Genomic DNA, 14,523 nt, shown 5'->3' with positions numbered 1-14,523 from the left:
AAACTCATAGCGGTTCTCACAGGCACAGAAACACACGCGCAATTCGGACAAGAAACAGTTGGGAGTCCCATGACAATGGCCGCCGCCATTTCTTGTCCGACTCCATCTCAGCGGCCGTATCGGCGCCGTTCCCTGTCTCAATCCATGCTATTTTTTTTTTTCGCCTCGGTATCTCGCTGCGGAGATTCTCTCCCGCCGTCCCCTCACCTGCTGTCACGTCTGGTCGGTTCCGAGCCAGCGCCCGCGCATCGATTGCGTCGCCGCTATCGCTTTCGTCGCCCCCGCTGTGGCCCCGCATTCCCTCCGCCTTTTTGCACCAGCGAATAAAAAGAAGACGTCGAGCTTTTCTTACGAGGGGGGCGGCGCGGGCGGGCGGCCATTTTGTCACGGCAGTTAAAATGGCTTGATGGGAAAGTGGAACGCAAAAAGAATAACCGCGTGGACAATTAAGGCGTTAGCTTAACTCATTCACTGCCATTGACGACTACAGACGTCAAAGATCCATTTTAACGATGCTAGCTAAGCTATCGACTTCCTGCCCAAACAAACGGATCTTAGACGACTATAAATAGCAACAAACAAGCTTTCAGTGATCAGCGACTCAAAATACTTTCTATAAGAGTTACTCATGGACTAGCGATACCAACTACTGATACTTGAAGGGGATACTAAACATATTTAGCAATTTCTGCATTAAAAGGCTCAGAACAAATATTCGTGTCTCAAGCTGACAATTGATATTGGAACTTAGTCTGACATAAAAAAAATAATCAAATTAATTCTATTTATTGTTTATTTTTCCTATACCAGGTTTGTGTATATATATATATATATATATATATATATATATATATATATATATATATATATATATATATATATATATATATATATATATATATATATATATATATATATGTATATATATATATATATGTATTGTGTATATTTTTTTTTTCCAGTCCAGAAATTCTATACCAGCTACAATATAAATACCACATATAAAATACATATATCTATCTATAAGAGTGACTATAATAAAATTTATTATAAATAAAATATTAATAAATATTTAAAAAATAAATCTAAAATATATATATATATATATATATATATATATATATATATATATATATATCAATAATATTATATATATTTTTATTGCTTTTTTAACATGTATAATTATATTTTTATTCTTATATATGATCTATATTAGGTATATATACTTGTAACGATATACTAATGAGGATGTAGTCGCCGTTCTATCCGACCTCTTTCGCAGGAGCGGCCGAGGTAGCCGGTGCCGGAGCAGTCGCAGACGTAGCGGTTCCAGCCTTCGCGGCAGACGCCGTTATGCTGGCAGGGGTTGGACAGGCACTGCTTGGGCGGCTCGCGGGAGCAGGACGGCTTGACGCCCACCGCCCGCTGGGCCTCGGCCAGCCGCCGGATGTCTTTGCTCTGGCCGTCCACGAACAGGTCGCGGATGCAGCCCACGTAGCCGTAGTTCAACAGCGCCGTCCACACCTGAGGCGCCGCAAAAAAAAAAAAAAGTCACGCTCGGCGCTAAATGGCTTTGACATTTGGCAGTTTCTTAAAATCTAACAGCTTGGCCATTAACTCAAACTGTTGTCTTGGATGTCGTCGGCTGCGGGAACTAAACACAGCTTACATCTTCAAAAAAAAGGGCAGTTTGCGCCATCGTGGGAGTGAACACAACTGACACAAATCCTAGCAGCTTTCCCTTTCGAATGCGCCGCCCTCAATGCTCTTTTTCAAGATGGCATCATTGCAGTACCTTTACCGCTCCATTTGAAAACAAAAAGTTACCAGTTTTTGCTTGTATGTCAAAGCAAGAGCCCGTAAATCAGGGAGGTTGCTTGTACCTCAAGAAACCATTGTAAGCAAAATAAAATAGTCAAAATATGTCTGTGGGAGTGGATGTTAAAAAACTTGAAGAATCCAGTTCCAATTTTTTGCGTGTCAAAGCGGAAACCCATAAAACAGGTCACTTGTATCTCAAGACACAGCTGTAAATTAAGTAACAAAAAAAAGTAAGTCAAAATAATTCAAATTCTCAATAGTGAAGGCGCCTCTTCCTGTACTTTGAATTTTTTGGATGATTTTTTTGAACTGAACTCGTCACGCACCTCCGTGGGGAAGATGAGTCCGGCGCGGTCCTCGGGAAGACCCCCGAGGTAAAGCGTGTCGTCCAGATCCAGGATCTCGCTGTCGCCCGGCGCCGTGTACGCCGTTCTCACGCTGTTCACCGAGATGGTCCCTGAACGCAGCGCAAGCGTCAAGGCCTTCAGCCTCCGCCATCATCGTCATCATCATTAACGTCCTCATCTGTCTTCGTGCTCCTCCGCACGAAATAAAGACGCAAACGCGAAGCTTCGTGGAGCGAGTGAGTCACCGCCGAGACGGCGGCGTCCACCATTTTGTCGTCAATAAATCATGGCCGGTTTATTTTTAGCTTAGCCTCAGCCGCCGCCGACAATCAGCAAGTAATGAGGGCGGGATGAGAAAAGTCGCAATTACAACGCCGTAAACGACGCGTGTGTGTGCGTACTTTGAAGTTTTGAAGCCTTGGATTCATTAAGGATATTGTGTGTTATGTTTATGTAAATATGTGCGCTGCCGTATGAAAGATTGACTTCAATTCTTCAGTTAGAATAGATAGCTGTGTTGTAAGTGTGGAAATACGGCCATCCAATGGTCGCAGTCAGCACTGCAGCGCTCAATTGGCTTATATTACGTAAGCGTTAGTCAAGGATGTCAGCTACCCTCCATAAATTATGTATTTGACTAGAATTTTACTATTATTGTTATTGCTATTTTAAAAAACAAGAATTCTTGTCCAAGGCACTGAAAGAGATTCGTTTTTCAAAGAATTGCGACATTAAATAAATCAATGTGCCATTAAATATGGAAATAAATAAGTCAATGTTTCATTAAATGTACAGTAAATTAAATTACCAATAATTGTATGAGGGAAAAAAATATATACACATAAATATGGTTGCGGTGTTTCATGAATCAATTTTATCTATAAACCAGGTGAGCTGTGATTGGTGGTTGAGCAAATGTGATATTATTTACAGTTGACAGCCATGGACAAAATGGCTGCCTCTTGAGCTGGAAAAAAATCAAATCAAATCAGAATTTTGCTACTTAATTGAGCTTCCAAGAATGCCATGTTTATACTCATTGATATTTTTGTTGAAAAAAATGTTTATAGGCGGTTGAAGACTAAACTAACAATTCAGCGTAAGGAGGCGTACCTGAGCGCCCGTCCCTCTGAAAGTCCACATGGTACCACTCGCCGTCGTTGACCTTCCTGTCGATGGCTTTGGTCTTGGTGGTTCCCGAGCCCATGTCCAGCAGCAGGTACAGGTGGCCGTCCAGCATCTCGATGGCGAAGAAATCCACCTGAAAAAAAAATTGTGCCTAATCTTCATCTTCTACCCAAAAGCTGTGCTGATCTCAAATGAAGAAGCCATAGGACACTGCCGCCTACAGGGAAACATGCGCACCGACGCCGGCGCCTACCTTGACGGTGGGCGGCGTGCGGGGGTCCTTGCGCTGCATCTGCCGGGGCTTCCCGTGGCTGAAGAGCATCAAGCCGTTGGGCTCGGTTGTTCTGAAGTCGAAGGAGATGGAGCCCGCCTTCTTGGCCGTCCACTTGCTGAGCGCCACGAAGGACTCGGGCGTGTCGAAGGTGACGGGGTCCAGAGTGGCCACGCTCTCGCACTTGAAGGACACCACGCCGCTAACCTGGGGGGGGGCGGAGCCCGGTCGGCAGACATTACACGGAGCTTATCGCTGACAAAAAGGCAATCCTTCTGAAACGGCGCCAGGTTCTGCTGGCGGCTATGTTTCAACAAGATAATCCCATTTAGGGGAAGCATCTGATTATCACGAGGGACAAATTCCAGACACGCCCGTAATCCGCACAATAGAAAGATCGGATGATACAGCATGTAGCGCGGAGGGGTCCCAACTACGGCCCGTGGGCCATTTGCGGCCCGCCAATCGCAATTTATTGGCCCGCGGCATGTACGAAAAATACGTTTTGACAAAATGGACACGAGTGCGGACACAACTCTCTCAGGAAGATTAAAAAATATATAATAATAAACAAATACATAAGCAAAAAAATGAAGTAAATGATACAATTATAAATAAATCAGAAAAATATAATCATAAAAATGAATAAATTAATAAATCACATTTAAATGTAATTCAACAAGTACAAAAAAAATAATAATACATAAACGTCCACTAAAACAGACTGCCATTGGTGCGTTCCTGGAATCAAATAAACAGCTAAAAAGTGCAAGTGTGCCTCTCCTTTCCAACATCCAAGGGCATGTCAGTAGCTATATTTTGAAAAGCCATAACAAGGCATATATTTAAAAAACACACGCACACAATGGGGGGGGGGGGGCCCTTATTAGTGGCAAAATGTCTTTTCAGATTCAGATGAAAGGCGCTTCTGCTGGCGGCAACATTTGAACAAGATAATCCCATTAAGCCCGAGGAGAGCGTCCTAAAAGCTGCCGCGGGACAATAAAAAGACCACTGCGGCCGTCGTATAAGACAATATGGCCGACTCTACCTTCATCTTGGGGTCTCCCTGTTTAGCCAGTCTAGACAGCTCCAGCCGCACGTCGTTATTCTTGTACACCACCTTCAGGGGGGAGAAGAAGAAGAAATTTAAGAGGGTAGCGGGAGAATGGATGAAACCCGCAGCGGCCTTTGAATCACAAAAAGATGGAGTCTTCTCTTTGGGAGAAATTCTTGGGAGTCATTTCAAACGGCGGTAATTGGACATGAGGGACTGTTCTTTGATTATCGCCCCGTGTCAGAAGCAGTCACTGGAAAAGCCTTTTGTGAGTCCCAAATGAACCCCGAGATACCACCGCTTACTTTCAGACCGCGTACGTGCGCTTGTGGATTTACTCGGGTTCGACTTCAATCAAGCACGCTTTTGTGGGCGCTGTGTAAATGGTAACCTCTAGGTGGTGCTCTTGGTTTACCCCTTGTGAAGTATTGTGTCTGGTCTTGTTTTTTTGGACAAATTCTTCCATATTCTTCAAGCGATGGCATGCGACGTAACTAATGTTGAACTTTGACATCTTTTCATCATCTGGTTGAAATTTCAGCTCCCTAAAATCGCGTTTCAATGCTTTAACTTGATGTGAAATGCCTTTGATGAGAATTGTTGTATATAGGTTATCCCATTTTTGTTTTTCGCAATAACTATATTGGGAGATTATTAGACATGGATGTTTTCTGTTGGAGTTGTTTGAGAAGGTGTGAGGAAACTGCACGTATCCTATGTCTCTAAGAACAACAGGCGCCACGACCCGACCCAAGGATGGAACAACATGGGGTGGATATTTGTGCACCTACATCCCTCAGGATCACAGACTGATTGTTTGCATTGTTGCCATATGTCTCCCCCAACCCTTAAGGGAAAAACTGTTTTGTAGCTAGGGCCAACCCAAATGAATAAATGAAGAGCGGCTAGGGAGTGTAACCAGAAAGGAAGGAGTTCCTGTCTGCTCTCCTCGTGAGAAAAAAAATAGCTGTCTTCCATCTGGCTTGTTGTTTATGAAATTTTCTAGGTTAACCGATAACAGTCCATGGAAACGATTTGAAGAGCTGTTTCAAAAGAATTCTTTTTTCATTCTAATATTTTTATTTAGGGGTGGACGAGTACCAATACTAGATATGGGTATTGCGCCTAATTTCAAGGTATCAGGCACTGGCAATACTCTCGACTTGCTGTTTGTACATTTGCATTGCAATTGCATTGCGTTGTTTGATTTATCTGGCTTGACGAATACATGCGGAGGCTAATTGGTAAGAACCCGTCAAAAGAAGAGGGCAAAGGCCTCCAGAGCCGGAGGAGGAGGTGCGAGGGGCGGGGGGCGGGGGGGGGGGGGGGGGGGGGGGGGGGGGGGGGGTCGGGGTTAATAAAGCCGAGCCTGTGTTTGCTCTGGCGGCATCAGAATGCTCGGCACAGGCGCCGTCTTCTGCCGCTCAGTCAGAGAGCGTTCTGTGTGCGAGCGCTGCAGGAAGAACAGCGGCCGCAATGCACCCAGGACGGAGAATCGGAGACGTTGTTTGACAGCACGTGTCTTGCGTCCTCCGGTCGTGCAGCACTCCCGCAGAACTAACTTCGTTTTCTCGTCTTGGAAAATTGGCTCGCAAAATATTTTATAGGGGGTGGCTCATTGAAAAAAGGCTGACAACAGCGTACTATATGGGCCAATAGAAAGGGATCACTTGGGAAAGATATTGATTTTCGTGTCTTTTTCATTGTGCAAAGAGAAACAACGTGCCGAAATCCAGAGGTGGAATTTTTTTCTGCTGATTTTTTTTAACCCCGTTGGAGAAAAATGCGAAAAGCAACCTTCGCATTTCAAAACTGTGAATTTCGTAGAAAATAGCGTGAAAAACAAACTGATACGGCTTCACTGTCTCCCATCGTCGCAAGATTAACATTTTCACAGAATGCTCTCCTCCTATTGGTGCATCCTTATGATAGCAGCATAACGTTGACCCGGTGAAAGGCAGATTTTGATATACAGGTTGATACGCTCACACAAATGACAACAACATGGCGTATTAAAAATGAAATCCATCTGAATGGCTACATCCAGCTTCTTGCTTGGCACGTCATCTGTCGCCTCATTTGTTTACGACTCCTGAAAAGACACGCGCTCGCTCGATCGGTGTTCGTTGGTTTATGTCTCCTCCGTACGGGTTGTGTATAGGAATCGCGTGAGTCGTAGCGAAGCTCATTAGCATGCGGCTAGTCCCCGGACGACAAATACGCATTAACAATTCTCTCTGATGTTGGCAAGGTGTCTGGGACTTTTGGTGAGAATCTGCCAGTTGGAAGAGTTTCTGTTTGTGGGCGTGTTTTTTTTTCTATGAAGAGAATGTTGGTAAAATATTAGCCAGACGCAAGGAGGAAAAGATATATAAACAACCGACGCTGTTAGCGGTCAACATCGTCACAGGGCATCAAAGAAAGTGTCTATTTTTTCCCCCCTTTTTTTTTAATTGGGTCAGTTCAATATCAGCACTTAATTAATTTTACAATGACACTCAATCTAAAGTGTGACGTCATCCACCCGATCGAAAAAGGAACCGGAAAGCACTCGAAAACGATGATCCCGGGGATGTTTTTCCATTGGCGCCAGCGGTTATTTTTCAATTACGCGGCGGCGAAGGCGACGTGCAGCTGCATGAGGGATGTAAGTCAAAGAGATTTGTGGCAGGATTAGTCCCGTCGCGGCATGCGAATCTATCGTAAGCGACTGACTGAATCAGTCAGACGGAAGATGGAACTCGGCTAAGAAGCATACAATATGTTACTTAGATTTCAGATGGTTTGAAGACCCTCTAAAATAAATCTGGAGATTTGTTTTTATATGTGTTTGACACGTTTGTAGATAAACGCTGAGAGGTACTGATGGATTGACCGTCGGTGCGTCGCGAGTGGACGCTGGTTAGTTTTTCTGACGGGACGGTGGATTTGGGCAAAGTGATACACACGTGCACCCAGGAATAACTAGCTGAGTGCTAGACGGACTGACGGTTTTTCGGAAATTTCCGAAAAATGCGGTCTGGCGTCGACTGAACGAGCTCCGCGTACCAATGCTGCTGTAAATGACGGACCAGCGCATAAGTGTAAAAAGAGAGCTTCTGTAAATATTGGAATGATAAATAAAAGAAGGTAAGAAAGATCCCTAAAACAAAGAATCATCCGGATTTGCTGGGTGGCGAAAAACCCGCCCACCTCCTTCAAACAGCCCATGAAGTTGTTGCTGACAGGGGAGCCGGGCAGGTCGGCCGTGCTGGGGCTCCCTCCCACATAGAAGAAATCGTCGGACCCCAGCATGGTGTAGTCCTCCTGGGTGTAGCCCGTGGTGGTCAGGATGCCATCCACCGAGATGGTTACCTACACAACAAAGCACAGGGAAAGGACACGCTATATACTCACAGCCGAAGGTGGCGCTAGGCACTAGCTAGGTGGAGACCGGCCAAATTAGCCCCCGTTACTCTGGGAACCAAATGTGGATTTTGCGGGGAGAGGGCCGGATTGATTTGGGGGATTGTTTGTGTTTCTGCATGTCATGTAGTGCGGTGGGTGTACTGCGTGTACGCAGATTCCGTGGCAGAAGGTTGGACCAAAACCTTGCGGTACTGCTGGAGCTTGTGTGATGGAGTGGACTTTCACGCCAGTTGCGGCTACCGTGCTAAATATCTGGGCACGATGGCGTGGTGGTCACTTTCCAGATTCCTGGTGTTTGGTAATAAGGGTGGCAGTTCAAAGGACACAAAGGTCAGTTGGCACCTGTGTGGGTTAACATATGTGTAGGGTAATTTTTCAGGTTTGGAAGGGAGCCAAGAATTTGGACTTTGGAGTTAATGCTTGTATGGTAAACCGTACAAGTTGCCAAAGTACAGGCTTTCAACCCTACACACCCAGGATGAAATCTGGGTTCAGCCTTCTTCACCAAAGAGACTCTGCTAAAATCGTGGTAAAGGGGATCCCTTGGGTCGGGTGTGAGATCCTGCCCCAAGTGGAGAACTGTAAGTATTGGACACAAGTGAGGACAATGCTGGGGTGGGAGCCAACCATCGGATTGGTGCAGCGTCTCCTGTGATGGGGAGCGCAAAAGAGAAGCATTCTCAGCTACGTTCACGAGCTGCGGGTGGTGACCAAAAGAACAAGATCAGCGTGTCCTCGCCCTTTCTTCAAGACTAGGCGAGTAGTCGGGCCATCCACCCCTGACTTGGATTAAAGCTTGCTCGTCTTTGAAAAGAACCAAATAAGGTGGCTCGGAAATCTGGAAAGACTCCCGCCTGGGCACCTCACTGGTTTTGGGTGCGTCCCACCGGGAGGAGCCCAAGAGGACGACCAGGACACGTTGAAGAGACTATGTCTCCCGGCTAGCCTGGGAACGCCTCGGGATCCTCTCAGAAGGTTAGAAGAGGGGGCTAGGGAGAGGGAAGGCTGCTGTACAGGTTTTCAATAGAATTGGACATCCGGTTGACAGAAGGATTTCATAGAATACTCCAAGTTTCAGAAACGTGGGTGCAACCGGGGTGATCTTGGAACCACAAAAACTAGCCTGGCTTTGAGTTCTTATTGTGGGTGAGGTTTCTGGTTCGGTGGTATCTCTCCTCATTGAGGGTTTGTCAACAAATGGTTTCAAGAGAGGGACGTTTATCTGTGATGAGGGGGTAGTGGTAGCCTGTCTCTTAGCCTAGTGGATGGCTTGACTTGAGGCTTTTCAATTCAACGGTCATGGAAAATCAGGGTCAAGGTGACCTGATCAGAGTTAGGCGCCAAATGGGATGCTTCGATGGAAATCCGTGGCTCCCCTTGGTCGTCTTCGGGGTTTCGAACTTCGCAGACTATTCGAGACTCCTATGCGGTCAAAAGGATCCCCGGCTCCCGGGGCGTTTTTTCGTGAGCCCGTGACTAAAACGTTGAATCGTGCTTGTCTAGACCGCCCGCAGAAACAAAGCACAACCTGCTAGACCGCTTTTGTCCCATTATTGATCTCGGGGGCGAGAAGGCATTCAGAGCAAGGCAGATACTGGTGTCCACTACAAGGGTCACTTTGTCATCCGACGCTTGGGCAAATACTGTTCGAAACGCTGACTCGGCCTTTGCGTGAAAAGCTCTTTGTCCCGCCGTTGATTTGATTTACTCGTCAATACAACTTTGAACAGCTCGGCGCACCGGCGGCCCGTTTTCCCATCCGACGGGCTCCAATCCTGTCACTCCAAGGTTGTTGTTAGAATTGCGACAGTAGCAGACGCAAGGCGTTAGTAGAGTCAGTAGACAGGCTTCTTGGTGTTAGTTAGTAGTTATCCGAGGTGAGGGTCGATGATGTTAGTAAGCCGCCATGGTGTTAGTGTGTTTGTTAGTTGCGATGAGGTTGTTAGTGGGGGTTTGCCATCTTGGGGTTGGGGGGAGTATGCTTTTTTTTCAGCTCAGATGACACCCTGACCACGAACACACACCTACTGATAAATACACACTTACAGGTGTTAGATGGGCCACAGATCATTCCACAAGTCGATCTAAAACATGCGGCGTGGTTGCTCGTTCCACATGCGCAAAGAGGATGATGGGATGACGGCAGGCATGCAGCCGCAGCTTGGGAAGGCGGGAAAACTCCGGGAATCCAAGCCACAAACGGCCATGAACGGGACCTCGCACCTCATTGAAACGATCGAAAGGTTGACGCCGTCAAAGTGCTTTTTTTCGAATTGAGATTGGGCTCATTTGGGAGAATTCCTAATTTGTCAAAGTAGAAACTCTCTCAAAATGGCGGCTTCAACCTAAAATGGCCAATTGTTAAATTTAGGTTGTAATAGACATGGCCGACAACATTTGTGAAACTGCCGCCATGAGCGATTTTATCGAAACGTTCAATTATGCTATGTTGACATGAAACGCCATAGGTCTACGCGTCAAAGTTACGTTCTTTGATCGATGCTCATTTGGGCAAATCCCCTAGGGTGCTTCGTTAACCTTAATACGGACAACTTCCTCGTTCATTTCAATTAAATTCCATAGTTGAGGTTTGTCAAAACAGGAGCTCTAGAATGTTCCCAAAATGGCTGTCCTAATCTAACATGGAGGACTTTTCTTCCACATCAGTATGAGATGACACACTCCTGCTAGTGTGATATTTAAGTTGATTTTCATTTGTCAACATCTGGGCAAAATTTCAGATCCCTACTGACTTTTGTTCAATGATTTTCTTTTGACATGAAATGCCTTTAATGTAATGACCAAAGGATTGGAAAAGTTTGACTTATTTGGACAAATTCCTTCGTAGGCTCTGCTCAAAACATGAGCTCCGGAATTTGCCCAAAATGGCCACCTTGGCCTGGAGATGTCTTTTGCTTTTAGCTACGGGAATGAGCCATCTATGCTTCCAATTGGGACGGGGGCTTAGTTGGGTAAATTTCCTGAAAAGATGAGGGAGGAAATTCGTCGCAAAATGACTGCCTTTAAAAAATGTCTGACAACCTGGATTTTTTAGACTTTTTTTTTTTTTTTTGCTGTGGAATTTGCCCAAAACGGTCACCTTTTAGCTGCGGGGATGACCCGTCTACGCTTCCAATTATTCGAGGGTTGGTATTTGCCCCAAAATGGCTGCCTTTAGAAAATGTCTGACATCTTTGAGATACTTATTTTGCGTCCGGCCAATTTAAACGATGAAAATTCAAGGGCCTCCGGAAGTACGGTAAGAAATTCCAAGAGGTCCTTGGCGCCAACTCGTGCTCAGCCCGTAAAAATAATAAGCAAGGCGGGGACTGAGGTTTCGTGCATGCAAATGAGGAGGCGGGACGCTGGCGTGCGGTAAAACAGAGGAAGAGAAAGGGGGAATAAAGAAGAACAAGTCTGGCGACAAGAGAAGGGGGCAAGGTCTGGGTGAGGAGGAGATCGGGGCTTTTATTGAAGCTTTAAAAAAACAAAAAATTAACAACCGCGTTTCTCCTTTTATCGCTTACTTTTTGGGTCGTTGTCAAAAGGAAATAGGAGACAAGGGGGCAAAAGCCAAACTAGGAAACAATTAGAATGGTATCTACTACCGAACAATGGAGTTTGTTTACCATAGCGTGTCCAATGCCTGAGTGCTTTGTGGGAGAGGGGGGAAGAAAGGAAAGCAAATCAAAAACTGTCAACAGAAGGAACGCAAAAAAGAAAGAAAGAACTGAAAATAAAGGCCCTCTGGCGAGGAGTGCTTTTCGCTAGGAGAAGGGCACAGGTTAGGTTAGTAGTATGAATCATTCCATGGATGGCAGGTTAGTAACAAGTTAGTAGTCACTCACTCTCTCACCGGCTCGGATGACGAGAGGCACTCACCTCGCGGCGGCTGCCAACTAACCACACGTTGAGCGAGGGCGCGGCGCGGCCGCTAGCGCTAGTCCGCAGCGTTAGCCGCTCCGCGCCGAAACTCAAATACACAGTGCGCGGAAATACAAAGTGGCATGTTAGCGCCGCTAATTCGGCCCACGCCTCTTTGGGATTATTTCGTTCGACCTAAATGCTGATTGTTAGTATTTCTTTATTTATTTTGCCAAATGGCAGATTTTTGCTTTGCGCAGTGCTAGCTGAACGTTGTAAAAACAACAAAACAAAAACATATATATATATTAGAGCTGTCACCAGAATTGGAGTTTTTTTTAAGTGGAAACATAAAAATCCAAACAAAAGATATATGTGATGTGTTTTTACAAAATTGAGCTTATGTTGCAGAGATTCATTTTGAGTCATCGACGAAAACACACATTTTGGACAGACAGGTGTCCTTTTTGGGATTTCTACAAAAACAAGCTCAAGTGGGCCGAACCAATAAAATTATGGTTTATATTTATACAACTTTAAAAGAACAAATATATTATTATTTGTTTAATACTGTCCAAAATAGCGCAACATCAATATTAATCATAAAACATTAACATTACTATTAATCATTTTTTTGACACTCCTGTATTATAGGTAAGCGTGAATTAGAATATATATCAGCGTCGCAATTTTCATTTTCGCCGACATAAGCCTTGTTTTGTGAAAAGGGATCACATACATATAGTTTTTTAAACAGCATTATATTTACAAAAAATATAACAAATAATAATAATAATAAAACAAAGAAAATCTAAGCTTCAAGTTAGAGCTGTTAAACATACAATTATATATTTTCACATTTGTATTCACATTAGTATTTCTCTTTAAAAATATGTTTATATTCACAATATTAATCATTAAATCATGACAAAGTAAATCTGTACTTTTACAGCTGTTAAATAAATTACATTTAAAAGAGTATATCAATTATATAAATTTGATGCAAAAAATTACATTTCTTTTTCAAGAGAAAAGGAAAAAAATCAGTTAATTTAAAAAATATATATATTTGAACCGACTCCAAAAATTTGCCTTTTTTAAAAAGTGGAATCGAAATGTGTTCAACATCATTTTTCACCTCACATTTAAAAGTATTTGTTTAATTTAAAAGGCGAGTTATGCCGCGCCGAAAGCGGCGTAAGCGAGCGGCCCGGCGCGGGACCTCGGTTGTTAATCCGCGAGCGGTTTCACACAGGCGACGGGCCCGAAAGCCTCGGCGCCATCCGACCGGCGTTAGGAAGCGGGCGGGGCGGCGGCGGGGGCGGGGGCGGGGCCTACCTGCCGCAGGTTGCGGGTGACCTTGACGTCGTGCCAGGCGTTGTCGTTGAACTTCCCGTTGACGGGCTCCACCAGGGCCTCGAAGGCGCCCGAGCCCAGGTTGATGACCAGCGAGACGGCGCCGTTCTTCAGCGCCAGGTTGACGTAGTCGGCCGACTTGCCCGTGTGCAGCATCAGCCCGTTGCGCTGCAGCGTCTTGAAGGACAGCGTGATCTCGTCGCTGCTGGACTGGATGGGGTTGGGCGACAGGTCGTAGCAGAAGAACTCGGAGCCCTTGAAGGTGGCCACGTACTCCTCGCGGGCTGTCGCCAAAAACCAACAAACCAACAAAAACGCTCGGTATTACTTCCGAGCTTGCCCCCCTATTTATTTTCAAATATTCGATAAATGCAAATTTAGTTCACTTCAATAAACGGCGGGGTTTTGCATTGCGTGAAGAAATACAAGCAAGGGAACGCTTTTAGACAGAGGATAAAGAATATATGCCGGTGAGTATTTTTGTTGATGTTTTGTTGCTACAATTTGTGTTCAAATATCCCTTGCTAAAACTGCTGCAAAATATGCTAACGTTTTTAACGTCAAGGATCAGTGGCGTTTTGCATTGTGCGTTAGCATTAAGCTAAAAGAAATTCACAGTCGTTTCCTTCCATATACCACATGAAATTCCCTTGATTTTATACACTTTTTTTCCTAACGTAAGATTTTTGTCCAAATTCTGGATTTAATGAAGACAGTTTTTGACAGAGGATAAAGAATAAATACCTGTGGGTATTGTTTTGTTGCTACATTATTCGTCTTCAAACGTCCATTGCTAAATCTGTTGCAATAGATGCTAACTCTGTTAACATCAGCCAACAGTCGTGTTTGACATTGTCTGTTAGCATTAAGCTAACAAAAGTCCAGAAATCCATGAAGAAACATGGAAAAGGCTGTTGCAAACTACACTGTGGTAATTTTCGGCAGAGGATAAAGAATATGCCTGTGAGTATAGTTTTTCTTTTTTGTTATGTTACGTTCACATATCCGTCGCTAAAACTGCTGCGACAAAAGCTAATTTCGCTAACGTCGACGATCGGTGAAATCGTATTGAATTATTCGTTGGTTTTGCGCTCGCGCCGCGATTCAAGGGTTCAAAGATGGCCGACTTGCTCGTTCGCAGCTGATTCGTACCATATAAAAAGCAATTTAAGATAAGACAGAAAGAAGGAAGGACGAATTAAATCAGACAAGCTAATGATAGTGATTAGTACATTTCCTGGGCCCGCGTCGCCTTCCCCCCACGCGCTTTG

The 14,523-nt window shown here is 44.8% G+C and overlaps 1 protein-coding gene across 9 annotated transcripts in view; it reads right to left on the bottom strand.

Annotated features, from left to right (window-relative positions):
• LOC148409951 (neurexin-1a-like) overlaps positions 1–14,523 on the bottom strand; it is a 68,705-nt gene that overhangs the window by 28,056 nt on the left and 26,126 nt on the right. For 7 of the 9 annotated variants that reach the window (XM_088438483.1, XM_088438492.1, XM_088438488.1 and 4 more), the window contains 8 exons: positions 13,235–13,536; positions 11,662–11,685; positions 7,817–7,978; positions 4,619–4,690; positions 3,550–3,774; positions 3,282–3,429; positions 2,148–2,278; positions 1,272–1,524 (listed from right to left, as the gene is read on the bottom strand). In XM_088438483.1, coding sequence (XP_088294609.1) covers positions 1,272–1,524; positions 2,148–2,278; positions 3,282–3,429; positions 3,550–3,774; positions 4,619–4,690; positions 7,817–7,978; positions 11,662–11,685; positions 13,235–13,536 — 1,317 coding nt within the window. The remainder of the gene's footprint in view (positions 1–1,271; positions 1,525–2,147; positions 2,279–3,281; positions 3,430–3,549; positions 3,775–4,618; positions 4,691–7,816; positions 7,979–11,661; positions 11,686–13,234; positions 13,537–14,523) is intronic. The other 2 variants (XM_088438486.1, XM_088438491.1) reach the window with 1 other exon arrangement.

The sequence above is a fragment of the Hippichthys cyanospilos genome, chromosome 17 (genome assembly GCF_059441005.1).
Source record: "Hippichthys cyanospilos isolate Australia breed blue-spotted pipefish chromosome 17, RoL_Hcya_1.0, whole genome shotgun sequence".
NCBI lineage: Eukaryota > Metazoa > Chordata > Actinopteri > Syngnathiformes > Syngnathidae > Hippichthys > Hippichthys cyanospilos.
Note: the sequence above shows the minus strand (reverse complement) of the source record. Positions and strands in the feature narration are given on the sequence as shown.